The sequence below is a fragment of the Lithobates pipiens genome, unplaced genomic scaffold (genome assembly GCF_037356315.1).
Source record: "Lithobates pipiens isolate NorthernLeopardFrog02 unplaced genomic scaffold, aLitPip1_a1.2 Scaffold_30, whole genome shotgun sequence".
Classification (NCBI taxonomy): domain Eukaryota; kingdom Metazoa; phylum Chordata; class Amphibia; order Anura; family Ranidae; genus Lithobates; species Lithobates pipiens.
In genome coordinates this window covers 58,973,895-59,001,780 of record NW_027507791.1, presented here as the reverse complement: position 1 = coordinate 59,001,780, position 27,886 = coordinate 58,973,895, and the positions used below count along the sequence as shown (strand labels likewise).

General features: G+C 43.0%; 1 protein-coding gene across 5 annotated transcripts in view; it reads left to right on the top strand.

The window, feature by feature from the left end:
• ARHGEF11 (Rho guanine nucleotide exchange factor 11) overlaps positions 1-27,886 on the top strand; it is a 262,171-nt gene that overhangs the window by 218,459 nt on the left and 15,826 nt on the right. For all 5 annotated transcript variants that reach the window (XM_077464299.1, XM_077464297.1, XM_077464298.1 and 2 more), the window contains 11 exons: positions 1,523-1,602; positions 3,568-3,693; positions 6,082-6,199; positions 9,987-10,165; positions 11,239-11,314; positions 12,465-12,632; positions 14,503-14,590; positions 15,507-15,614; positions 19,032-19,087; positions 20,933-21,148; positions 24,843-25,253. In XM_077464299.1, the coding sequence (XP_077320425.1) occupies positions 1,523-1,602; positions 3,568-3,693; positions 6,082-6,199; positions 9,987-10,165; positions 11,239-11,314; positions 12,465-12,632; positions 14,503-14,590; positions 15,507-15,614; positions 19,032-19,087; positions 20,933-21,148; positions 24,843-25,253 (1,626 nt within the window). The remainder of the gene's footprint in view (positions 1-1,522; positions 1,603-3,567; positions 3,694-6,081; positions 6,200-9,986; positions 10,166-11,238; positions 11,315-12,464; positions 12,633-14,502; positions 14,591-15,506; positions 15,615-19,031; positions 19,088-20,932; positions 21,149-24,842; positions 25,254-27,886) is intronic.

Genomic DNA, 27,886 nt, shown 5'->3' with positions numbered 1-27,886 from the left:
AAGATAACCAAAAGGTTTTCATTATTCATTATCCAGGATAATTTGACCTTAACCACTTAAGCCCCGGACCAATTTGCAGCCAAAGAACCAGGCACCTTTTTTGCGATTTGGCACTGTGTCACTTTAACTGACAATTGCGCCGTCATGCGACGTGGCTCCCAAACAAAATTGGCGTCCTTTTTTTCCCACAAATAGAGCTTTCTTTTGGTGGTATTTGATCACCTCTGCGGTTTTTATTTTTTGTGCTATAAACAAAAATAGAGCGACAATTTTGAAAAAAATTCAATATTTTTTACTTTTTGCTATAATAAATATCCCCGAAAAGTATATAAAAAAACATTTTTTTTTCCTCAGTTTAGACCGATACGTATTCTTCTACATATTTATGGTAAAAAAAAATCACAATTAGCGATTGATTGGTTTGCGCAAAAGTTATAGCGTTCACAAAATAGGGGATAGTTTTATAGCATTTTTATTCATATATTTTTTTTTTTACTCAGCGACTTTTATTGTGACTGTGACATTATGGCGGACACATCGGACATTTTTGACACATTTTTGGAACCATTGTCATTTATACAGCAATCAGTGCTATGTAAATGCACTGATTCCTGTGTAAATGACACTGGCAGTGAAGGAGTTAACCACTAGGGGGCAGTGTAGGGGTTATGTATGACGTTATGTGTTTTTTTTTTATTGTAGGGGGCGTGGCCTGGCATGTGACGTCACTGATCGTCCTTCCCTATAAAAGGGAAGAGACGATCGGTGACAGCCACACAGGGAAGCACAGGGAGAGGTTTGTTTACACAGACCTCTCCTCGTTCTTCAGCTCTCTGACCCGATTGTGGGACACCAGCGGCAATCGTGTCCACTGGTCCCACGGTCACAGAGCACAGGACTGGGTTGGGAGCGTGCCGCCGGCGGGGCGCTCCCGACCCACGGCTGGGCACTTAAAAAGTAACGTACAGGTACGTGCTTGTGCCCAGCCGTGCCATTCTACCGACGTACATTGGCGTGAGGCGGTCCTTAAGTAGTTTAGTCAAGTCAAACAGGATTATAAAAGAGTTCCAAGACCTGGTTATAGCAATTCTTGCAGCTATGCAAACAAGTGCAATTAGGCGTCTTGTGACCCTAGGAGCCTCTAGCACAGGGTGGCCCAAGAGGGACTGTTTTGTTTTTATGAGGTTCGTTCCTGTCAAAGTATGAATTAAGTTATGAGCCCCTATTCAAAATCTTTGCGCTTTTGAGCACACCCATCAGAAGGAACGAACCTGCTTGTCCATAACCGCTGAAACATAATGGCGAGGCTCCAGAGACCAATCTAGACGGGACCATGTATTCTCAGAGTAAAACTTTTATAGTTTGACTTGAATGCATGGCCCACCAGCTTATACCATTTATCTAGTTCCATATGTAGATTAAAATTTTGTTCCCATCTGACCATATATGGCTGTTTTGATAATTTTGACATAAGTAACGAGGTGCTGTAAGTTTTTATATGGCGTTCTGTTTTCCCTTTCAGATTCTCTGGCAGAAGTCATGAAACGGGTGAGGGAAGAAGGACCTGTCGTCAAGGAGATCGGTGATCTCATGTTGTTTCGGGTAAGGCTGGAGAAACTAGGTCATATTTTTTTTCTGTTTGCTCAGGTTGAATGTAAACTGAATTTCGCATGCCTCACGTTAGCTGGGGTTCGGTGGGGTCCTAAAAAAGCACATATAAAGTGTTCCTAAATCTACATGAAAAAAGTCAATATATAGATACACTTAGTGTTCGTAAAGGCAAAACTTTTTCCAGGCACCAACATGGCAGCATGTTTCTGGTAGTATGCTGCCATAGATTGGTGCCAGGAAAAGAAAATTATGGTGTGTACTTGATCAAATTTTCTGTTTTCCTGGTACCAACATGGCAGCAAATGACCACACGTATGCTGCCATAGATCGGTGCCAGAAAAACTGAAAATTACGGCAAGTATTTGATACAATTTTCCGTGTTGTTGTTGTTTTTTTTTTTTTTTCATTTTGGATAGGGTAAGGAAGGATTCTAACACCTGACCAGTTTGTTTTTTTCCATCTGTGTCCCATTGGGAGAATTCCCTTCACTTCCTATCCCATAGCTAAAACAGGAAGTGAGACAAATGAAGTGAGGTGTGTGACCACCAGGGTCACCAGAACTAGCGTCCCCATTGGAAGATCCTCTCTGTTTTGATGTCAACCTAAAATGTGGGATATTCTTTTACTTTCACTGTCGATGATAACAGTAAACGGGACAAATCGAGAGGGTGAATCTCCCTAATGGGGGGCACAGACAGCAATAAAAACTAACAGGTGTTCTAATCCCTCTCCACTCTATCCAAAAAACAAAACAATAGTTGCACTTTAAATTTGCAGTGTGGTGGACATTCATTATATGTCTACTCTTTTCCTTCATGCAAGGGATAGTTTATTTCTTTGGTGCCTCGTATTACCAGCCAAGTCCCTATGGTACCACTGTGGCATGTGCGCTTTCCCCTGGGACTAGGCTGTTGCACCCTGCCACTCTGTGCGGTGACGCAGAGAGGCAGGACTTGAATAGAGCGTTTGCAACACCGTCCTTTCCGTCCATTTCGTTTTGATGGACATGAGATACTCTGAGATATTCTAAGCATGCATACGAGTTGGAATATCACACTTCGTGAATCATGGGGCATATGTAGTCCTGTTTCAGTGATAGGGATGAGAGGAGGGGGTGGTATGTAAGCTTTCTGAGAGGAAGTGCACAAAGCAGCCCCAATTCTCCTTTTCTGGGGTCCCCCACCAATGCTCAAGTCTTTGGCGAGTGCCCCCATGGAAAGCTGCTTTCTATGGGGGCACCCATTGTGCTCGCTCCTGAGTCCCGGTGCCCCGCTCCCTGCTCCCGTGCCACAGCATTTGATTGAGAGCAGCTGCAGCACAGAAGGTTATTCACCTTAATGCAGGACCCTGCATTTACTATATCTGGACTCCCACAGAACATGGAAGCATTTTAGTAAATATAAACAACTAAATACCTTTTCTCATCAGCAGTATATAGCAGTCTTGTGACTTCTCTCAGTGCCTGGTTAAAGTTTGTAGGAGGAATTTTCATACTGCACTGGCTGTCCTATCAGGATGCAGGACCTTTGACCCTCTGTCTGAACAGTGCTGATTGGACCTTTGCTGATCACATGCACTCTCCCAAGAAAAAAAAAAAAGCTCTCTAGCAATACACACCAATCTGAGCATGTGCAGAGTGACTCCATTTACTCTGTCTTATCCCGACATGTTTTGGAGGCAGTGCAAGAAGATTTAGATCGTACACAACGGAACACAGGCAAAGTTTTCATAGACCTTGGGTTATAAAGGGTTTATGAAACCTTTGCCCTTGTCCTGTACTGTGCTCCAAGATAAATGTACAGGCAATTGCTCTTTATTTTTGCCCTGAAAATTGCTACAAAATTTGAGGAACTTGACATGCTTGGCCAAACCTCACCGTTTAGTATGAAGGATCCTCACATGTGTAAGTTGTGAGCACGCTCATCAAGTCTCATCCATTATTTTTACTTTCTATAGTTCGATGGACCTCCTGGAGAGGAAGTTCGTGAAGAAACAGCCAAGTTTTGTTCTTGCCAAACCATTGCACTTGACCTGATCAAAACCAAAAAGAGGAAAGAAGCGCGGTTTAATCTCTTTATGCAGGTGATGTCCTACTTGGTCACGTCTTTTTCTCTTCTTGTCTTCATTTTTTTCATAACTTGTTTTCTCATTCTTGTGTCTTTTAACAACATTCGGGGGAAATTGTCAACGATCTAAGACACTCTTTAAAATTCTGATGTGCCTCCGCATGGCAAATGTTGTGTGGGTGATACATTTATGTACTGTTGTAGACAGGTGCATGAATCTGGGGCAGGCACTGTATGTAGAGGAACACTGAGACTGAAGCTTCTATATGTACACTCTGCCCTCATTGCAACTGGGCTTTGTCCCCACTGCTGTCAGTGAGATTTGGACATGGGGGCGAAGCCTGATTGGGAGTCATAGACCTAAGTTCCCCATCAGGTTTGCTCCATGTTTGATTAACAGGAGGCAGTAGGTGGACCAATAGATAGCCGGCTATTGGCGTTAGAATCCACCCTTTGCTGAATTTCTCCGCTTTCCCATCAGGATCCACCCATTTAAAGGATTCACCTTTTGTAACATGTTACATGGGGTGTAACTTGTTACAGATGCATCTGCACCTGAACCCCCGTCTTAACAGCGAGCAGGGGGATCTTCTCTCCCCACTCGCTGTCACAATAAAAAAAAAAGAAAAAAGTGTTCTGTGAATGGAAAACTGCATGTACCAACAACCTTTGCGGCTGTTGGCTTGTAGTTCTCAATAAACTACCAGGGCGCTGTTTTTTTTTTTTTTTTGCAAAAGTGAATTAATTCTTTAGACCCCTTTTAAACTGAGGCATTTTTTCAGGTGCTAAAGGGCTAAAAAAAAGCGCCTGAAAAACGCCTCCCCTGCAGACCCAGTGTGAGAGCCCAAGTGCTTTCACACTGAAGCGGTGTCAAGTCCTGCAAGCAACATCTTTGGAGTGGTGTATACACTGCTCCTCCACCGCCCCTGCTCATTGAAATGAAGGGGCACCGCTGCCGAAGCTCCTGCAAAGAGCTTCGTAAGCGGCACTACACGGGCGCTTTTAACCCTTTCTTAGGCTGCTAGCGGGGGTTAAAATTGGCCTGCTAGTGGCCAATTAGTGCAACTAAAACAATCTGTAAAGTGCCGCTCAAACTAGCAGAGCTTTACCGCTAATGCAGCCCGTGGCTCAGTGTGAAAGGGGTCTAATGCGCTGTACACATGGTCGGATTTTCCGATGGAAAATATGCGATCGGATCGCATTGCCGGAAAATCTGATCGTGTGTGGGCTCCATCAGACTTTTTCCATCGGAATTTCCGACATGCAAAGTTTGAGAGCTGGACCTAAAATTTTCCGACAACAAAATTTGATCGTTTAAATTCCGATCGTGTGTACACAATTCTGACGGACAAAGTGCCGCGCATGCTCAGAATAAACTAACAGGCGAAAGCTATTGGCTACTGGCCCATTTATAATCCCGACGTATGTGTTTGACGTCACCTCATTCAGAACGATCGGAAATTCTGACAACTTTGTGCGACCGTGTGTATGCAAGACAAGTTTGGGCCAAAATCCGTCGGAAAAAATCAGACGGATTTTGTCGTCGGAATGTCCGACCGCGTGTACGTGTATTAAGCGTCACTGGTTGCTAGGCTGTCCTTAGGAAGTCCTTTACAGCCAGTGGCAGGGAGAGGGTAATGGTGTTAAATATGTTGTTTTGGTACACTGCGTACAGTGACGGGCACTGTGCCTGCTTCTGTACGCAGACTTAGCCCTTGTACACACGATCGGAGATTCCGACGGAATGTGTCCGATCTGAGCGTTTAGTCGGATATTCCGACTGTGTGTGGTCTGCATCGGACTGTTTCCGTCGGAATATCCGTCGGACCAACTTTTCCAACTTGCCGGAAATATTTTCTGACAAAATGCTCCGATCGGACATACTCCGATCATGTGTAGAGAATTCCGATCGGACAAAGTGCCACGCATGCTCAGATCAAATTCCTACATCAAAGCTATTGGCTACTAGCCTGAATGTAGTCTCATCGTAATGAAATTACGTCATCACGTTCTGAAAGATCGGATTTTCCAACAACTTTGTGCGACCGTGTGTATGCAACAGTTTCGGACAAGATCCGTCGGACAAAATCCGACGGATTTGGTTGTCGGAATCTCCGAACATGTGTACAAGGGCTTAGAGTAGGTGTTAATTACCTTCCGCGTCCTTATCTACAAACTCAAGGTAATTACTTTTGAATTTGGTTCATTAATATTAAGAATTACTTAAATCTGCCGCATGTGTTGGCTGCATGTGTCTGGCGCAGGACATTTTAAAAAGTCTGTGGCGCCAGACAACTGTCAGTAGTGCTTATTTGAATTCCCCCGATTGTCCCCTGTGCATTTTATCCTTAAAAATTTCAATTTTTATTCACTATGTTTTTGTCTTTTCTTGTGTTAATGATAGGAGGCAGAGAGCAGTCCCCAATGTCGGAGGCTACAGCTTAAGGATTTAATAGTGTCGGAAATGCAGCGATTGACCAAATACCCACTGCTACTGGAGAACATCATCAAGCACACGGATGGTGAGATTATTCATTAGGGGTAATTGTTATTGGCAGAAGTTGTGTGACAGGTTCTCTTCAAAAATATTATTACCTAGAATTTGAGGAGCTCATTCAAGACTAATATGATTTTGTTGGATCCATCTTATTTACTTATTCAGCTATTCCCTAGTTGTTGATCCACAACATGCTGCAAATATTCCTGATCTAATTTATTTACCTTTTACGAGCCTAGCCATTCTCTGAGATATACAGCCTTGAAGAACGGGGAGGCAATTCCCCTGAAAAACATTGGCCATACTTTTAATTTTTCTATCTGCATTAAATGCATATACTAAATCATTAAATTACCCAAGTGTTCTCTGCAGTAATGACCCCATTGTTTTTACCTGAAAGGTAGCAGCCCTTAACCCAAATGGAGTCTATTACCTACAATGGGGTACAATGGTATCCCTCTACACACTTCACATAGAGACCTGCCACCAAGCACTCTCCAGCGTTGCCAGTCCAGCCAAAAAGGAACAAAGGGCTCAAATGCCTAGTGCATTATTATTAAAAGATAAAGAGTTCATACTGACAAAAGCCAAATATGTAACAGCGTTGTACCTAAGCCAAGCAATAGGATGGAACTCCTCTGGTTCAAACGGATATCCTAAAACCAGTTGATACCCTTCAGGGGATGGTCCCCCGTCACCAGAGTACCAGTCCAGAGCTGTCTCCCACCCAAACTAACTGTTCCCTACTGAACTCTCCCTTATCTTCCCACATTTTTTTATTATCCATCTCCTTCTGTTCCTCACACACTGTACTCTTCCTCCCATCTTTACCTTCTAGGTTACTCTTCCCTCTTCTTCCTGCCCTTTCCTTTCATTTCCTGTGGCGTCCTTTTCTTTCTTTCCCCCAACTCTCCCTGTCTCTTCAGTCAATACCTACCGTATTTATCGGCGTATAACATGCACTTTTCCCCCCCTAAAATCGGGGGTGCGTGTTATATGGTGACCCCCCGCTGTTTCTATCCCCTTCTACCGCTCTCTGCAGCTTCTGGGTATTTTTGGCTATCTTCGGCCGTTCTCGGCGGCTTTCGGAAAGCCGAAAGCCGGCGAGAATGGCTGAGTGTGGCCGAAAATGGGCGAGAGCTGCCGAAAATAGCTAAGAATGGCCGATTGCGGCCGAAAATACCCGAAAGCCGCCGAGAACGGCCGAGAACTACAGAGCGCCGCCAAGATACACAGGACATCTGCTCTGTATCTCGGCGGCGCCATTTTTAAACAGCAAACACACTAACGAGGCTGCACATGACTGATAAGGCTGCAATTGACACTGACAAGGCTGTATTGATGGACATTTAAATGTACGTTTTTTCCTTAAACTTCCCTCCTAAAAGTTTTTTTCTTTTAAATTCCCTCCTAAACTTGGGGTGCATGTTATACGCTGATAAATACGGTATTTACACTATGTTCTCTTTATTATACCAAAAGTCAGTTAATTTCCCCTATGCTGTGGGATGAGCCTTCCTGCTGTGCCCCAGCTATACGTATTTGACCAACATATTCTTCATGGACACCTTTTTCCTTAATCTTCCAAGCTCCCCTATCCGTGGCCACTGTGTGGATTCATGTCACCCATATTCTGCCAGCCCAATGTACAGAGATCTCGTGTAAACCCTTTTTCTCAATTTTCTTTTATTTTTTATCTACCACTGTAACTTTTCATCCCTAACGCGTTGTTTCTTCAACTATGTTTTAAGAATGGAAAAGTTGGATATCTATTTACTGGACACAACCTCATCTTTTATAGTTTCTGAAAATAAAATAAAATTGGAAAACTAAAAACTCCTATTGTTAGATGGGGGGATGAGGGACTTTGAAATAGTGAAAGCCTTGTTCTGCTCCCTTTAAAAATGTTACCACTTATAGGGTTCCATGTATGAAAGAACTGCCTGTACTGCGAATTGCAACCAATGTGATTCTACCCCTCTTTCTGTAATTTGCACTAGTAGGTGCATGAAAGTTAAAATCAGGTTTCTATCGGCAGGCCTTCTTTTTGAGTCTGCCACCTGCTGGTTGTCTGCCATTGATCTTGACTGAACCCTGGGCAGCTTCCCTTCTTGCCCACCCTTTGTCCTGGCCCTGGGCCCATATGATAATTGAAAAAATATGTACATTTTAAGGAAATATGATTTTTTTTTATTTTTTCCATTATATTTATGTTTTCTTTATGTATTGCAATTCAAATAGCAGCATTCAGTTCAGTTCAGTTAGGTAAACGGAAAGACAAAACAAAACTAGTTCTTTAAACTGTCGCATTTTCAAAAACCAAAAGCTTTCTCTGGCCATTTGACACAGGATAACTGCTGGGGTCACTAATTTATTTAACTCAATATTAGTGCAATGGTTTAGGAAACAAACTTGCATTAAAGTATACACTAAAGTTAATTTTCGGTCAGACGAGCACAATATGTTACCCATTTTTTGTAAAATATAAAAAGATGAGGTTGACCTGAATAGATGGATACCCAACATGTCCAGCCTTAAAATCACATGTGCCCTTGAAACAGCAACAAATTCTGAGGCCGCGTACACACGCGGGGACTGTTCGCCCAACTTTGTCCGTCAAACAGTTTCGGCAAACAGTCCGCTCAAAATTAGCATGGACGGACATGGCCACACACGACGGACGAACAGTTTGCTGAAACCGTGCGCGATGACGTGAACGGCACGTACGACGGGACGAAAAATACGACGTCCTATACACTGCATTATAACTTTCGGCGTGAAAATCCTTTCTGAGCATGCGCGCAACTTTGTTTGACGAACAAGCCTACACACGAGCGGACTGTTCGCTGAAACAAGGTTTCAGCGGACAGTTTTTCGGAAATTCCGAAAAACCTTGTCCGTCAAACTGTCCGCTGAAACTGTCCGCTGAAACTGTCCGCTGAAAGCCCACACACGAGCGGACTGTCCGCCCAAACACTGTTCAGCGGACAAAGTTGGGCGAACAGTCCGCCCGTGTGTACGCGGCCTGATACCGTATATTTTCCATTGACGACACTTTCACATCTCTTCCGGGTCACTAGCAGGAAGGACAGATCAGTGAACATCTGTCTACCCATCCTCTGTACCCGACGGCTCCTGCCATGCCAGTCCTGGGGCCGATGATGGGCGCTTGTAGCCTAGGAAAAATGGGAGGGGGAGCACAGAAGGGGAGGTGGGACTGGCACTAATGGGGTGGGGGTTGTTGAAAGAATGAGTCCAGTTGCATAGCCACCAGATTGCTTCCAGCTAGCAACTGACAGTTGGCTTGTCAGATTTACACATACTCCCAGAGACTACAGCCACCAGGAGTGTGTGTTAGCCCCGCTCGCCATCGTCATATGGCATAACGCAGTGATGGTAAAAAGGTTAATAAAGAGGCCAAGGTAGATTAGTTAGACAGCATTTCAATACAGTATTTTTTTTAAACTAATCCATGAATTTTAAAGTGTTTAAAACCAAGAACAAAATGTAATTTTATGCAGCTAACCAGTTCTTAGATGTGGGTCCTGCATTAGTTTCCTTTGTTCAGACTCCTGTTTATTTTCATCTGGTGATCCTGCCAGTAACCCACTTCCTCTTCTACGGTTATAATGAACAATTGCCATACTGTATTTATGGAGTAGCCATGTTGTTGCCATAGGACATTGCTACAGAACATCTCTCCCTTTCCTCATCTCCATAACATAGTGAGAATGTGGTGCATGTGGTGCAGTAATAGAAGTTCATTGTTTGGGTTTACATACATTTTAACACATTAGCACCGTGTCTTGCAGCCAGCTCACTGGAATACGAGAAGCTTTACCGTTGCCGGGATCGATGTCGGGATATCCTGAAATACGTGAATGAGTCAGTGAAGCAGAGGGAGAATGGCTATCGACTGGCGGAATACCAGAAACGTCTGGACACCACCTCCCTGGAGAGGACAAATAATCCGCTAGCAGCAGAGTTTAAGGTGAGCGAGAGGGCACAGTGTCTTCTCACCCCTTCTCACCTAGCCCTGTTGTCCCTTTAAGTGGGTCTCTACACCCAGAGGGGCACCCGATCATAATGAGACCATGAACTGTCTGACAGCTCGGCCACTGTGCTAGGGGAGCGTAGTGAGCAAGTTTTAAGCCCAGAAACCTCAGTCATCCATGGACACAAATGTCCAATGTGCGGGTGCTACAGCCCACTCTCATTATTGCTACATGTTTGCATTAAGTGGGCAGCAAGGGGGTTCATCTTCTATATTGTTCTGTAATTTTTTTTGATTTGTGACCTTGTGAAGAGTCATTTGTAGAATATTACCAATACTGCAACTTTTCTTGACTTCTTTCTTCTTTGTGTCTACCTTATATTGAAAGAACTATTTTGTAACGTATTGCAGTGGTGCAGAAGATGTTTATATTTCGGCCCTTAAAGTGGTGCTAAAGGCAGAAGGTTTTTTTACCTCAATTGATCTGTTTCATTAAAAGAGAAGTATGGCTTTTTTTTTTTTTTTTTTAAGTTCATACTTCCCTAAGTGGATACAGCATTGGTCCTCCAGCGTCTATACACTGAGACCTGAGCCACCGAACACTGCCGATGACTCACTCTTCCCCAAAAGGAGAGCTACTGCCTGTCGGTCAGCATCTCTCCTGCTCTGTTCCTCCATGGTCCCTGAAGCACTGAGTCGTGGAGGGGTGGGGAGCCACCAAGACTGCCATCAGTCAAAGCAGCTGTCAGATCCAGACTTCGGAAGTCGGCTGAGGCATTCCCAGCCCTGCAGCCACATTTATACACACACCCCTTGTATATGTATGGGTGCGAGGCAGGGAATGCCTTTGGTGGTCTGCAGTGAAATCTTCCTGGCGAGGATAGCTCAAGCGAGTTAGAACTAGTATATGAACATGCCTGAACCCATCCCTACTCTCTATGCTCCAGTGCTGCCCCTCTTCTTCATTCTCTCTCTACCCTTTGCTACTAAACTCTTCTGGTTTGAATGGCGGCCTGTATCATTTAAGTTTTATGTGCAGTGAGAATAACAATCTGCTTTTCTGCTTACAGAACCTGGACTTGACAACACGGAGAATGATTCATGAAGGCTCGTTAACTTGGAGGATCACAAAAGATAAGACTATAGGTATAGGATCTTTATTGCAAAGTTCTAAAGGTGCCCATAGATGTAGAAGGAGGATCTGCTATGCAAGTCAAATCTGGCATACATGTGCCTGGTGTTTGTTTATGCCTATGGAATAATATGAAGGAGGAATAAACCATTGTCTCATGCAACAGCTTACTTTTGGCTAAATAGCCACGGGACAAGGTTTTGTAATATATCTAAATCCGATAATAACTAGAAAAACATCTCTATAGCTATCTAAATTTAGAGATCTAAAGGACACCACCATAGTTGAAGTAAAGACTGTGAAATCTTGAGAATTTTAAATAATACCTAGAAAAATGTCAGTTGGCAGTGTCTACAGGGTCCACTTATAGACAGATCACCACTCAATGCAGCTATTTTCAAAGACCACCATCTGCTCTCTATAGATATTCAAATGCAGAGATCTAAAGGACAACACCATAGTCAAAGTAAAGACTGAAATCTTGCGGATTTGAATGAACTGAACCGGAGGGCAAATCTTAAAGGCTATATTCCCCTATTCCAGAAAATAGCCTACGTAGTCAAGGAGTCCCAATGGATATTAAAAAAAAACAAAAAACTGTGCAGCTTTGTAAATGGCCATAAATTGTATTGTAATATCTGTAGGCCATATGTGCCCCCCTGGAAGTCTGGTCAAAAAACTCCCAGCTAGCAACCCCCATGTCTTGTCATGCTGGCAGGAGTTTTGGTTCCTACCCCTGTAAAACTGGGAGTAAGCATTCAATTACTTTTGTGTCTTAGTAACAAGGCAGGACGTGGAGATTGCTAACTGGCAGCTTTTAAATGGCCTGCAAATATTACAAAGTTCATTAACATTTTGCAAAGCTGATTTTTTTTTTCAATATCTCCTGGGGCCCCTTGGCTGCATACAGTATTTGCTGGAAAAGGTTAACTTGGCCTTTAAGGTTGGTTTAATTTAGAAGGTTTAGTCAAGTGTTTTTTTTTTTTTTTTTTTGTAAGTGTGTTGGAGCAGAATGATTCTCATATTGAAGCTGCATGCCACCCCCACACCCATAATCCATTGTTCAGCTTAAGAATATTAAACATGAATATGTATCAATATAAAAGGGGTTACCTGCTGTATTTTTCTTTGTACATCATGGTTTTCGTTATCTCATTCCTACAGACCTCCATGTTCTCCTCTTGGAAGATCTCTTGGTTCTACTGCAGAAACAGGATGAGAAGCTGGTGCTCAAATGTCACAGTAAAACCACGATGGTTTCCTCTGATACCAAACAGACGTTTAGCCCGGTGATCAAGCTGAACTCTGTGCTGGTGCGACCTGTAGCCACAGGTAAGATTGGATGGATGGCAACTCTATAGCTCATGGCTCTTTAAAAAACATAGCAGCACTGGAGTTGTGGTATCACCAGTTTTGGCAAAAACTTTATTGTGAATGGACTATAAGAACTGTTAAAGATCACGAAGCGCTCAATTTTTTATATCCTGTATATTTGTTTTTCTATTAATAATGTCATTTTATTTATACCAGCATTGGTCTTGTACTATTCAAGCAGTGCAGCACTTTTTACTTTATTGATATTTATGTTTAATGTGGAAGGTGTCAGCACCATTTTGGTATCGGGTATTTAATCACTGAACATAATTGTATTTATAGTTAGAGTATTCACTTAACCACTTGGGATCCGCGCTATTGCCAAATGACGGCATTAGCGCGGACCTACATTTCCGGGACTACGTCTATTGACGTCGTCCCGTGTACGAGCGGCCTGCGCGCCCCCTGAGGGGCGCGCGCGGCGCGCTCTGTGATCGGCGAGTCCATGAGACTCGCCTGATCACCGATCCGTGCAAGGGGTCGATCCCAACCCCTTATCACGTGATCAGCTGTCAGCCAATGACAGCTGATCATGTGATAGAACGGAGCCGGTAATCGGCTATTATTCCTCCTCGCGCTGACAGCGCGAGGAGAAAAAAAAAAAGCCGATCACCGGCGGCCGTGATCGGGACATCAGTCCCGATCACGGCCATCAATACAAGGGACCACCTGCCACCTGCCAGTGCCCACCTGCCTCCCGCAGTGCCATCCTGAAGTAAAATAAAAAGCAAAAGTCAGTGCCCCCCGTCAGTGCCCATAGTGCCCACAGTGCCACCCACAGTGCCACCCACAGTGCCACCCAATCTGCCTCAAAGGTGCTGCACCCCAGTGCCGCCCATCAGTGCCCAGCAGTGCCGCCCATCAGTGCCCAGCAGTGCCGCCCATCAGTGCCCAGCAGTGCCACCTATCAGAGCCACCTATCAGTGCCACCTATCAGTGCCCATCAGTCCCATCTATCTGTGGTACCTATCAGTGCCCATCCGTGCCACCCATCCGTGCCACTTATCCGTGCCACCCATCCGTGCCATCTTATCTGTGCCCATCTTTGCCCATCAGTGCCGCCTTATCTGTGCCCATCGGTGCCGCCTTATCTGTGCCTATTAGTGCCGCCTTAACTATGCCTATCAGTGCCCACCAGTGCAGCCTATCAGTGCCCACCAATGCAGCCTATCAGTGCCCACCAATGCAGCCCATCAGTGCCCACCAATGCAGCCTATCAGTGCCGCCTAATCAGCGCACTTCAATGAAGGAGAAAAATGACCCGTTTGCAAAATTTTATAACAAACTATTAAAACATGATTTATTTATTTATTTTTTTTGCATCTTTTTTTGTTTGTTTAGCAAAAAATAAAACTCCGAGCTGTAACTAAATACCACCAAAAGAAAGCTCTATTTGTGGGAAAAAAATGATAAAAATTTCATTTGGGTACAGTGTTGTATGCCCGCGCAATTGTCATTCAAAGTGCATCAGCGCTGAAAGCTGAAAATTGGTCTGGGACTGAGGGGGGTTTAAGTGCCCAGTAAGCAAGTGGTTAAATATTCATTAACATTAACCTGCTGCTTTTCCTTGCATGGACCAGGCACATGTTTATTTTATTTGCTTTGGGACTTTTTAAATTGATCAAGCAGTATTTTTATGATGGTTTTTAGTTTACACATTTAGTTGACATGTAGTAACTGGTGATCAATTAAATACGAATCAACTTTGCATCTTGGTTTGCAGTTGTAAGACAGTAACGTCAATATCCACCTCCTTTTCCATGGGGTATTATATAGTTTTAGTATGTGATATAACCCAAAATATGTCCTTTTTGTTCTTATTTTACAGACAAGAGGGCATTCTTCATTATCTGCACATCAGAATTGGGCCCACAGATCTATGAGCTTATAGCCATGACATCATCGGAGAAAAATATGTAAGTTCTGCAGTAGAAGAGTGCTAGATATAGATGAAGATAATCTGAGATTGACTGGGGATCAGGGGAAGCGGTTCATTTTCAAGTGTAATTGGAGTCTGCAACAGACCACTGTTCCCTGCTACTTTGGTGTTTGGGGAAATACCTATTTCATGCATTTGTGGGGAAATGCCAATGCAGAATCAATCATGCTTACACGAGTATGGCCATGTACAGCCATTCCCTTGTATTGGCAGCTGTACACAGCATCTGCGGCTCCCTGGATGCACATATGCTCTGAGGATTTTTTGCTGTGGGACTTTGGAGTGAATATCTGTGTGCAAAAAGCCTTAAGGTGTGCAAAATCTCTGCACTGTCATCCAATACAAATAGAGATGGGAGAAGGAAAGCTTAATAGGAAAAGGGGGCTGAAGAAGAGGAGACCCTGCACCACCCAAAAGTAGAGTCCACTAGGAAAATGGATTTCAGGACAAAAGTGGATCTAGGCGCTCAAGTAAGACAGATGTAGATGTAGGGCGGCACAGTGGTGTAGTGGTTAGCACTCTCACCTAGCAGTAAGAAGGGTTGCTGGTTCAAATCCCAACCACAACACTACCTGCCTGGAGTTTGCATGTTCTCCCTGTGCCTGCGTGTGTTTCCTCCGGGTACTCCGGTTTCCTCCCACACTCCAAAGACATGCAGGTAGGTTAATTGGCTTCTGTCCAAAATTGGCCCTAGTATATGAATGGGGACCTTGGATTGTGGGCACCTTGAGGGTAGGGACCAATGTGAGTGTGCAATGTACAGGGATAGGGTCTATTGTAGACACTCACTCAGGTTGAACTGGATGGACTTGTGTCTTTATTCAACCTTACTAACTATGAAACTATGAAACTATGAAACTATGATTGTTTATTACTTTTGTTTTTTTTCCTAGGTGGAAGGAGCTGCTAGAAGAAGCCACAAAAAACGCAATGAAAAACCCTTCTTCTTCCATCAAACGGTGTTCTCCTGGCCTGCTCCACACAAGGATGCCCTCTGTCGGGTAATTTTACTCCATAAAATTAGCTGCCTGAGGGAGAACTGTACTTGATTATAATGCAGAACAGACAGATCTGTCCACCCATCTCAAAGCTGGTGAAGCTACCATGACTTTTTATGACCGACTCGTATGACAAATGACCGCAGTAGAGGTATGCTGAAAGGACTGTTCCTTCTTCTATGCAGAAAAGAAGATTTTCCAACCTGCTTGTAAACCTTTGATTTTACAAAGAATTTTATTGTTTTTTCAAGTTTTTACAATAAAGAGAAATACATAGAAAATAAAGGCACAATGAAACCGTGCAAACGTTGTCACTAAGAAAGGCAGATCCCATTGGGGACTACAGTGTCTCTGTTGCATATATCAGCAATGATGGATTGAAATTGTTACCAAGGTATGCACAGGAATTTAAGACCCAAAGAGAACAATGCAGAGCAAGAATCAATGAAGCATGCTATTTGCCAATGATAGCCAACACCTTAATATGTAAAATAGAGAGGGAAAAAAATGGAAATCTGCAAATGTTTTCAAATTCATGAGGGCATCAAAATTAAAGTGGTTGTAAACCCTTACAAACCACTTTGACCTACAGGTAAGCCTAGATTAAGGCTTACCCGTAAGTCTAAGAAATATCTCCTAAACCTACACGGTTTAGGAGATATTTGCCAAAAGACAGGCACCACTGTCTATGGCGCATGCGCACTCAGCGTGCCGCTGTCAACGGCGATATGCCGCGAGTGGAGGCTCCCGTGCGCATGCGCGGGAGTGACGTTATTGCGGCTTCGTCGAATGACAGCGGCGGAACATCGAGACCCACCGAGAAGATGGATGCTCCGGACTACAGGGGACAGCGGTAACTTCGCTGGCTCCTGTGTCAGGTAATGCCGCGTACACACGAGCGAATTGTCCGGCGTACTTAGTCCGGCAAACAATCCGGCGGATAGTCCAGCGGGCTTTCTACCGAACAGACTTGGCCACACACGGACACATAGAAAGTCTGGCGTTTGCTAGCGCGATGATGTACAGCATGTACGACGGGACTAGAAAAAGGAAGTTCAATAGCCAGTAGCCAATAGCTTCTTTTTTCGTACTTGCTTCTGAGCATGCGTCATTCTTAGTCTGCCGGACTAGCATACTCACGAACGTATTGTCCGCTGAAACCCAAGTCCAACGGGAAGATTGGACTGCAAAAATACTTTCTTAGTCCGCCAGACTTCATGCTGGAAAAGTCCGCTGAAACCCACACACGATCGGATTGTCCGGGGAAATGGGTTTCATCGGACTAAGTACGCCAGACAATTCGATCGCGTGTAGACGGCATTAGTGACACATAATGGACTACTATGCGATGCACAGTAGTCCATTATGCTTTACCTTTGCAGGGAATCAAAGAGGAAGTAAACCCATCAGGGTTTACTTCCTCTTTAAGAGGAAAGAGAAAAGTGAAAAAGGGCGGAAGAGTAGAATAGCATGTGGGAGGAGCAGGAGGAAAGGATTACCTGGGACTGCTTGTTAACCTTTGGAAATAATAGTAAGGAATTCTGAATGCTGCGTAGATCTTAAATATGGTATTACATAGATTGTCCCAGATATGTCAGTTGAATCAAGATGCAAGTTGAGTGCTCCGTTGTACATGCTACAAATATACATAAAGGGGGGTCTAGGGTATGTCATGCTAATGGGTGCCAAAGGGGAAGGGAAGAGATTTGAAAGTAAGAAAAATAAATCATCTCCATAGGTATTAGTGAACAAACTGTATCCTATAGGAAACTGATTCTAAGAGAGCCATGCTGACTGCTATTGCTGATTTGTCATTTTGCAAATACAATTTTTTTGGCTGTTGTGTTGACCTTTTTGCTCCAAAATGTTAAGTTACTACCACGAATAAGTATGCAGGTAAGGAGTTCTGACTTCTATAATGTGACCTTCCTGATCTAGATACTTGTTTGAGGTGTGCAACTCAAAGTATTGAAGGCCAAGAGTCAGTACAACCACTTGCCAGATAATATTTATAGGTCAACAATGGCAGCTCCAATGTGTCTCTTAAGAAACCTTTCTCTTTAAAAATGTTTACTAATTATCATTTTTATTATAAAACTCTCCAGTGGTGGAGAAACTGTGTAAAGGCAATGAAATGTAAACATTCCACAAATTACAAACAAAATCTGATACAGAGCCATATATAATAACCAATGGGTGATGTAAAAAAAAAATCATCATAGTTCTTTACCAAAATGTTTATTACACACATTTAACTCACCATTCAAATAGAAATAAAGTATGCAATGGGAAATATGGATGGTAGCCATAGAAAGTATGGAAAAACAGCCAAAAAAGGCCAAAACAGTACATCAAGTAAACATGCAGTCTTGTCCAGACCTATACTGAAGAATATTCATAATTAAGTGTAAAACGGGCACTAACGAGGTGAGGTAAGGCCACTCTAAGGAGGAGCAAAGCCAGCTGGAAACTGCCTAGACATGGAAAATCTTAGATTATTCCTGTATAATAATAATAATTATCCAATCATGGAGGAGAGAAGGGGATCATGGAAAATAAAAAGAAGGCCATGGGAGGGAAAAGAGAAAAAAAAACAGGGGAACATAAAAGGAGCAGAGGAAAAAAAGATGGAAAAATTCCCAGGGGTCTCGATAGCTGAAAAAAATAGATTGTCAGGAGCAGGTGATCAAATCTAGAAGGAGGGGCGTATAAGATCCATGGGCACCAAATTCAGAGAAATTTGCCAAGATGGCAATTAGCTTTTCAACAATCCATGATATCATTCATGCATTTTTTTTCCACAGTAGCAGGAAAATATCTATCTGGTTCTGTGTTAGAGGACACTTGAGGTCTTTTTTTCCAAAGCTCGGGGTGTGACGACTTTGTGTCCAAATCAGGAAAGGTTCACTTTAAAGATGAAGCATGGCTTATTCAGCTCCTTATCCATTCATAAAAAACCTTGCTTTCTATTCGAGTACACTGTGTTCTGTGAATGGAGGAGGGGAGATTGTGATGTTCTTTGTGAGGGAGTGCAGATAAGATGGGTATAAGCGGATCATGGGGACACCCTTTCCACAGACACTGTCGGCTTGTCCTACATTGGCAAGGTGACTGTGTTTATTTAACATGACTGTATAGGACGACTGACCGTTAGAAGTGATCATTGGAAGTAAGTGGAATCGTAGACGGCAAGGAAAGCCTGGCTGGTTTTATTACTTATTGGACTAGGTCCATTTTATGACTCAGATTCTACTAAATGTTCAGATATCACATCAGTCAACCCTCTAGCTCTTTGTCAGAAGTTGGTTGCTTTCAGAAATCGCTGATCATATAATTGATGTTGTGTAGTTTTTAATTTAAAAGTAATAAATCAATGATATTATGTCTTGACATATTGCCCGTGTTGCTTTGGTCTTTCAGTTCGGTACTACAGGATACTGTTGCCATAAGAAGCAATAGCGATGATCTCTCAGCAGGTAGGTTATACACATAACTTAATGATTGTGTTTAAATTGTATGCAGCAAGCACCCTTGATGCTACATTCACATTTAGGTGTAGCGTATTTAGGTAAATTTAAAGTTGTGATGTTTGAGCTTTTCGGTTGTTACGGAGTTAAAATGGAGCTCCGCCCACCGCTTCAAAAATGAAAAGCCATCAGCTATACATACTGCAGCTGCTGACTTTTTTAATAATAGGACACTTACCTGTCATGGAGTCCAGCGATGTCAGCACCTGCAGCTGATGTTTCCATCAACTGTTGGGTGCTACTGCCGCCATTATGGGTAAGGGAACCCAGCAGTGTAGCCTTACGGCTTCACGCCGGGAACTCCACTGCGCTTGCACGAGGCTCCGCTTCTCTCTCCTATTGGCCCAGGGGCAGGGGAAGGAGAAGGGAGCCGAACGGTGATGTCAAGGGCTGCGGTGCCAGCTCCCGGAAGTGAGGACAGGATACCTTTTGAAAGATAGGTATCCTCTCCCCCCTCCCCCCACGAAAGGTGCCAAATGTGGCACTGGAGGGAGGGAGGAATCAGATGAGCAGAAGTTCCACTTTTGGGTGGGACTCCACACAAATATTGCAACATTAAAGCAAAGTTTTTTTTTTTCTATGCTGCTTTCACATTTTGTTTTCTGTTCCATGTTTTCATGTTTCCTTGGATCTTTTCTGGATTTGTATCCTGGAGGGGAGTGCTTGGTGTCTCTTCTGAATGTTGCTACAATAAGCATAATTAACCATAGCTGTCTGTCATATAAAGTTTGTCAGTTTGCATAGGGTAGTAGAGTTTTATGACTATTACAGTTTCTTCTGCATTTATAGCAATTATAGGATTTCTAAAGCCAAGAACAAAATATAATATATTGCAGCTTACGTGTCTTAGATGTGGTAGCTGCATTAGTCTTCAAGAACATTTTCAACAAGTACAGAAAATAAAGTTACATTTATATCAACAAACAAATGGTCGTGGCTTTACACCTTTAACTAAAGAGTGCTTTTGTTCCGTTGTTGGGTTAGCCACCTTTTCTTCTTTCATCCTCTTGTTTTTTTATTCCTCCTTTTTTTTTCCTCCGTCTTCCTTCCTACCTCCTTCCTTTCTTCCTTCCTTTCTTTTCTTTTTTCTCCTTCCTTCCTTCCTCCTTTTTTTTCTCCTTCTTTGCTTCCTCCTTTTTTTTCTCCTTTCTTCCTTCTTTCCTTCCTCCTTTTTTTTCTCCTTTCTTCCTTCTTTCCTTCCTCCTTTTTTTTCTCCTTTCTTCCTTCCTTTCTCCTTTTTTTTTCTCCTTCCTTCCTTCCTTCCTTCCTTCCTTCCTTCCTTCCTCCTTTATTTTTTTCCTTTCTTCCTTCCTCCTTTATTTTTTTCCTTTTTTCCTTCCTTCCTTTTTTTTCTCCTTCCTTCCTCTTTTTTTTCTCCTTTCTTCCTCTTTTTTTTTTTTCTCCTTCCTTGCTCCTTCTTTCTTCCTCCCTCCTTTCTTATTCCTTCTTTGTTTCTCCTTCTCTCTTTCTCCTTCTTTCTTTCCTCCTTTTTTTTTCCCCTCCTTGTTTCTCCTTTCTTCCTCATTCTATCTCGCTCATTCTTTCTTCCTCCTTCTTTCTTATTCCTTCTTTCTTCTTCCTTCCTCCCCATGTCTTCTTCTTTCCCCTTTTCCTCCCTTTCTGCTTTCTTTCTTTCTTCCTTCCTTCCTTCCTTCCTTCCTTCCTTCCTTCCTTTCTTCCTTCCTTCCTTCCTTCCTCTTCCTTCTGCCGCCTTCCTTCTTCAAGCATGTCAGCTCATGGCTAGGTTGACTTTCCATAGCCTGGCACTAACAAGCTCCCCATTTATCCCTGCAGATGACAGTCACAATGACTTCTTGGTTCATTCTCACAAACCTGATGTCCTCCTGGAGGAACCAGAAGGGATCGAGGAAGATGAAGCCCAGACCCCAACACAGGTTCCCTTCCCCTCTAAAGTGGAGGATGCAGGAGGCGGGGTTGAGGACCAATCTGATCTGAACCACCAGTGGCCTTCAGCGACTGAGGGTTTAGCAGAATCTGCTCTAGAAGATGGTGAGCCAATGACAGATTATACCATATTTTATTTTTTAAGCCATATAAACCACAGTACCCCTTATCTGTAATGGTAAAAAGCTGGGCTTTAACGCTCCCATGGGACACATATGTGTTGCTGTCTATGTGCTGAGAGCGTGCGCCCAGAACAAAGACCAAGCTGCCGAAGATGGCTCTTGGTCCTGAGAAGACATCAGTAGCCAGTAGGACTGGTTTCCTTGATCGCTGATCCTTCCCACACCCTTGGGTGTTGAGAATGTTTAAGGGGACTCCAGGGTGGGCAGGAAGGGGTTAGAGTTGAACTGCATGTAAACAGTTAAATACACAGATGAAATACATCTATGAGAGCTTATACCTACCAGAAGAATTTTGAATGTTTCTTATAGGCTGTCTCATGCTACAACCTTCACCTAACCCTAAAGCCCCATACACACTATCAGTTTTTCTGCTGAGTTTTTCCTTCAGGTTTACCAAAACCATGTAGTAGAAGGGCCTGCCTGATTGCATACAAATTGAAACTCCTAAGGTTTGACCTCATATTATATGGTTTTGGTAAATCTGAAGGAAAAACTCAGCAGAAAAACTGATAGTGTGTATGGGGCATTAGGAGCAGGTGTGAATAAATACTACCAAAGGAATTGTTCTGTTCAGCCATTCCTGAGATTACACAGCTCTGGCACACAGCACAGCCCTATCTGGCAAGGCAGGGTACCTGATTTTTCTCTCCTGCAGTTAAAAAAACATTTATGGATCTGGACTCTATCCAGGCTGTGGCTGGACAGTGAAAAGAGAAGCATCAGACTGATGAGCTCACTAGGCTCTCTCCAGTTATTAGCACGTTTCTTGTTGGCACACAAGCACTGCAGTACAACTAATTAGCCCCGTGTGCTGCTTTTCCCTCTCCCATTATAAGCTCTGCTGTACAGTGGATTTCAAGAAGTTAACCCCAAGGGATCCATTTATATAACATTGCTAGCATGAATGTCATAAGCATTGGTGTGCACTGGATGAAATGTGACTGTAATTTTTGTAATATTAATGCCTAAAGGGCAAAATGCGGTATCATTTTTTCATTGAGGTGTTTCAGAAACCTATACTGAATCTTGGCCACCAGATGGCGATGAACATACAGGTATTGATCTCTAATGCCGCGTACACACGACCGGACTTTTCGAGGGACTAGGTCCTACGGTCTATCCGACTGAGTTTCGGCGGAGTTCCGACGGACTTTCCGAATGAACGAACTTGAACACACAATCACACCAAAGTCCGACGGATTCGAACGTGATGATGTACGACTGGACTAGAATAAGGAAGTTCATAGCCAGTAGCCAATAGATGCTCTAGCGTCGGTTTTTGTCCGTCGGACGAGCATACACACGAACGGATATCTCGGTTCGGCGGAGTTCCGGTGGAAAAATTTAAAACATGTTCTATTTCTAAAGTCCGCCAGATTTTTGCCAAGCAAAGGTCCGATGGAGCCCACACAAGATCGAATTGTCCGACGGGCTCGTTCTGTCTGACCTTTGCTGTCAAAAAGTCCGGTCGTGTGTACGCGGCATTACAAAAAAAAAGTTCTTAGTTTGTTTAGCATGCATGAACGCATCTGACATTCGTGGAAGGCATGTTTTATAAATAGAGCCTTTTCACTTTTCAATGTGAATGTTCACCTATTTTCATAAATGAAGTGTGCTTCAATTATCCAATCAGGTGCAAGCAAAAATCTTTTTTTTTTTTTTCTCTCTCTTTTTAACATTGAATATTATTTACAAAGTGAACCTGGCTTACCTCGTTCACTGAATGGAAAAACATAACCAATAGTGTTTATCTCCTACCAGATTTGTCACATGTATGTAGCACTGACCCCCAAAGGAGCGGCTGATTTAATTGGGCTTAACGTTACCTTCTTGACCTTGTGTATTTCTAGGGGTTTCCCGAGGTAGATGGGCCAAGTACTGCAGAGACCAACACCAGATCCGCTTAAGGGATTTTTATTTGCAAAAAGGGTAAACGAAACACAGTCTCTCAGAGTAGGGTTAGAGGGTTTAGGTAGAAAAGTCCAGGTACTCTTGGAACTAAGTCAAATAGGAAAAAAAGAGTCTCTCACATTAGGAAATCCAGAGAATAGCCATTTACAGCTGGATCCTCACCCTTATCGGATAGTCCTCCTCTCACCAGGCCTAGCAGCCAACAGGGTGCTTAATAAAATGAAGTCTCTGCCACAGACTTGTAGAACACTTGAATAACTGAAAGATGTAGAAAACTTAGATTCGCTTGGGGTCTTTCAACTTAGCCTCCAGGCTTCTTCTGAGAAGCCAACCTTTGCGTGGCCTTCTCCCGAAGAGTCCTCCCCTGGATGCTTCTACAGTTGCTGGGCCTCTCCACAACCCGAGACGGCACCGGACCACCTCCGAATCCTTCCTTCAGTAACTTTGCCTCGGGCCAGCCATCCTGAGACTTGGAGTCGGGTGGATCCGCACCCCAGGCCATAAGAGCCCTGGGGGCTGGTCAGGAGGACCAGGACCAAACAGCCAGAAAGCACTTCTGGACCAGAACCCCGAAACACGTGATGTCCACACCTTAAGTACCCCCTCCCAGAATGCACAGCAAGAGTGACACTCCCACTGGGCTGGTTCCAAGAGAGAACTGGCACTCAATGCATCTAACTGGACTGCGTTCTGGCACTTGCCAGAGATGACAGCGCCACCTATGGTCAAGCAGAACACAATGCAATCCAGCTAGACTGGTACTGAGACCAAAAATTTAGTGTAATTGAACCCAAAACCAAACTGCGGTTCCAGGAATATTAAATGACAAAAACACATAGCACGTGCTCTTCAGGAGATGATGCTACATGTAAAATTACAATATAGGAGAAAACATTGGGTTTGATTTACTAAAACTGAAGAGTGCAAAATTTAGTGCAGCTCTGCATAGAAACCTATCGGCTACTAGTGTTTTTTTTTTGCGAAAGCATAATTGAACAAGCTGAAGTTAGAAGCTGAGGCTACCGTGCGCATCTGCACCAGATTTAGAATGCATCCAGTTTTACGATTTAAATCAACCCCATTGTATAGAAAAAAGTAAGTGTTAAGGTCAACCATGGAAGATGAAAAAGCTTTAAGTCCCGTACTCACAGGCTGAAAGCCGGTGACATTGGCCAGTTCAATAAAAACTGGCCAACATTTGCGCCATGTATATGGCAGCCAGTCTGACAGAAGCCAGCCATTTGGCCGGTCTCTGTCAGATGAGCATGCTGGAAAACCAGCAGCCAACCAGCTGCCAATTGGCACTCTCAGGCTGAGAGCACTGATTGGAGAGTTCCGACGGGGGGGGTTTGTCACTAACGTCGGATCATTAGTACAGTGGCTCCGACCAGAGCTGAGTCATTTTTTTACTTGCTGAGTTGAATGGAAAAAAAACTCAGTGTGTACCAGGCTTAAGTCTTAAAATACATCATTAGCTTATCGGGCACTGTTTTTAAAAGCAAAATTATAATTTTATTCTGTTTACGTGTTTTTTTAATTTTTTTTATTCAATTGTGGTGCTTCATTGATCATCGCTGACCATTAAGCTCTGTATTCTGACTCCACCTCTTAAAAGTATTTTTTGTCAGTGACTACTTTTATATTTAATTAATTTGCTCATCATTTCCGTTGACGACTTTTGTAATATAATGTGTGTCTTCCTTTAGTCCAGCATCTCCGGGAGCTGATTCTACGAAGCCTTTACCCCGTAAGGCATTCAGAGTATGATGCTGCCCCTGTGGCTGAGCCAGAGGATGATATCACACCCACACCATCAGTCACCGGTGGGGCTGGACACCCATGGGAGGCAACGGCAGACTCAGTATTAGAGACATTCGATGGAAACATTTTGGGTGATCACAGGGAAGATCCACCCTCCAGACCTTCTAGCGTTTCAGAAAGTGGTAGGTCTGTGGTGGACCTCACTAACCAGCACAAAAGAACATCTAACGATGGAGAGGAAAATGTTTGGAACCTGGTGGAGAGCCACACACAAAGGACATTTCTCCTGCCCCCTGAGACGTCTGAAGCTACTTCTGAGGACCAAACTAACACAAGCTACAAGGTTGTCAGAAAAGGTAAGGAACATTAGGCACATTTAGCCTCCGTGTATATTAATTGGAGTTTTAGTCTTCTAGGTGACTTTTATGCAAGATCTATCAAAAAGATATAATAGACAATTAGGTCTTTGAAGAGGTTTAAAGTGGTTGTAAACCTAGAACGTAAAATACAAACAGAGCGCAAAATTTAATAAACAAGGGCACTAGAGCTGCATAATTCTGGCTAAAATGAGAATCACAATCACGATTCTCGCAGCTTAAAATCATCTTTCACATTATACAAAACAAATTGGGATAACTTTACTGTGTTTTTTTTTTTAATTCAATGAAGTGTATTTAAAAAAAAAAAAATTGCATTTGAAAGACCGCTGCGCAAATACAGTGTGAAAAAATAGTGCAACAACCGCCATTTTATTCTCTAGGGCCTCTGCTAAAAAAAAATATATATACATAATGTTTGGGGGTTCAGAGTAATTTTCTAGCAAAATACTGATTTTTAACTTGTAAGCAACAAGTGTCAGAAAAAAGGTTAAGTCTTCAAGTGGAGTGAACTTCATTTACAGATCAAAGTTCATCCCTTTGATCTTCTAAAAAGAACAAAATGTAACGATTAATCATGCAGCTCTAAAGGGCACAAATCCTTTGTGCATAGTAGGGCTGAAACAACTAATCGATCAATCGACAACTAATCGATTATGAAATTAATCGATTACTATTTTCATAATAGATTAATCGGCCAGTAACAAAATGGGGTTAAAGTTAATGAGTCTGATATTTACTAGATTGACCCTTTAATAGTGCATCTCTCCTCTAATAGTATATACACTATATCTCCTCTAATAGTATATACACTGTATCTCATCTAATAGTATATACACTATATCATTCCTCAAATAGTATATACAGTATATCCCCTCTAATAGTATATGCAGCATATATCCCCTTTAATAGTATATGCAGCATATATCCCCTCTAATAGTATATATCTCTTCTCTAATAGTATATCTCGCCTCTAATAGTATATACAGTATATCTCTTCTAATAGTATATACAGTATATATCCCCTCTAATATATACAGTATATCTCTTCTGTCTGTTATTCTCAGAGTGGATTAGATATTTTGCTCCCTAACCATATAGTTGGTTATTTATATTTACCACTGCATAGAGATCTTTAAGAATAAATTGCCTTTTTTTAAAACTTTACATATTAACTAAATTATACACCACACTGTTTTTTTAAGGTTATTAACCGATTAATCGAAACAATGATCGGCCAACTCATCGATTATGAAAATAATCGTTAGTTGCAGCCCTAGTGCATAGTATGGCTGGTGGAAGAACAGCCTGTTATCTGTAATCCTCCCCACTGTACTGATGAAGCCAAAAAAGGGTGGCGCCGCTTCCCTTCTCCTTTCATTAACAGCAGGGCTGGTGCAAGGATTTTCGACGCCCTAGGTGAAAACCTCATTTTGCTGTACCCCTTGCCTCCACCCCCTTTGTCCTGCCCATGTATACCCCACCTTTTTAATTAAGCACCCATCAAATGTAGGCTCGCCAGTGGCCCATCAATGTGGCCTACTAGTGCCCATCAATGAATGTTTGCTTGCTTCCAATTAAATCGGGAGTCGAGACACATACACCGTCCTCCATTGCCATCGTGCCTCTGACACCGGCGGCTGCCTGCTGATGCTGAGACTTAGTTGCTTGTTCTAGAGAGAAGAGAGTAGGAACACAAGTGACCGGGCACCCCTAGGCACCAAGGCGCCCTAGGCCACTGCCTAGTTTGCCTAGTGGTAGCACCGGCCCTGATTAACAGTTTGTATAATGAGACATATGCATAAGTTTGTGCGAAGGGGATGTGTCTCCTGCTGCCCTGTACCTTGCTGTGACAGAGATCAAATCCGAGGGTGCTTTCACTTTCCTCTGGAGAGAGACGTATAGAGCTCCCTGAGAGAGAAACATGGGGGAGAGAGAGACCTCAGGGAGGAGGTAGAGGGTGAGACATCAGAGAGGGAGAGAGATAGATCAGAGGATAGAGAGATATAGAGAGAGACATCAGAGAATACAAAGAGAGGGACATCCGAGATAGACATCAGAGAATACAGGGAGAGAGACATTAGAGAGGGAGAGAGACGGAGAATACTGAGAGATAGAGACATCAGAGAATAGAGAGAGAAGAGAGACATCGGAGTGGGAGACTCTTTGTATAGGTGGAAGGGGAATAGTGTGATGTTGGGTCTCCATCCCGCAAACTTTGATGCTATGCCACGCTCAGAGATCACCACATTTCTGAGGGCTACAACCAAATGAGGATGACTTTTTGAGAGGTGCACACAATGTGAATTAGGTTATAACGACATTATCTACTAAACTGTTTTTTTGGGGGGTTTTTTTGTTGAGGTTTTAGGTTTACAACCGCTTTAAGTCTTTGATGCTTCATATTTTTGTAAGGTTTTTGTGTGTTACTTCAAATTTGGATTGTAGTGATAATTTAGAGTGTTAGAAAGTACAAATTTGTTTCACTGTTTCCCAAACTTCCACTGTGTGTTGCTCATCAATTTGTGCCCCATTTTATAGACAACCTGTGGTTCCATGTTAACACCATTCATCAAGGATCTGTTACATGCTTACATTTCTGTTTGGCAGAT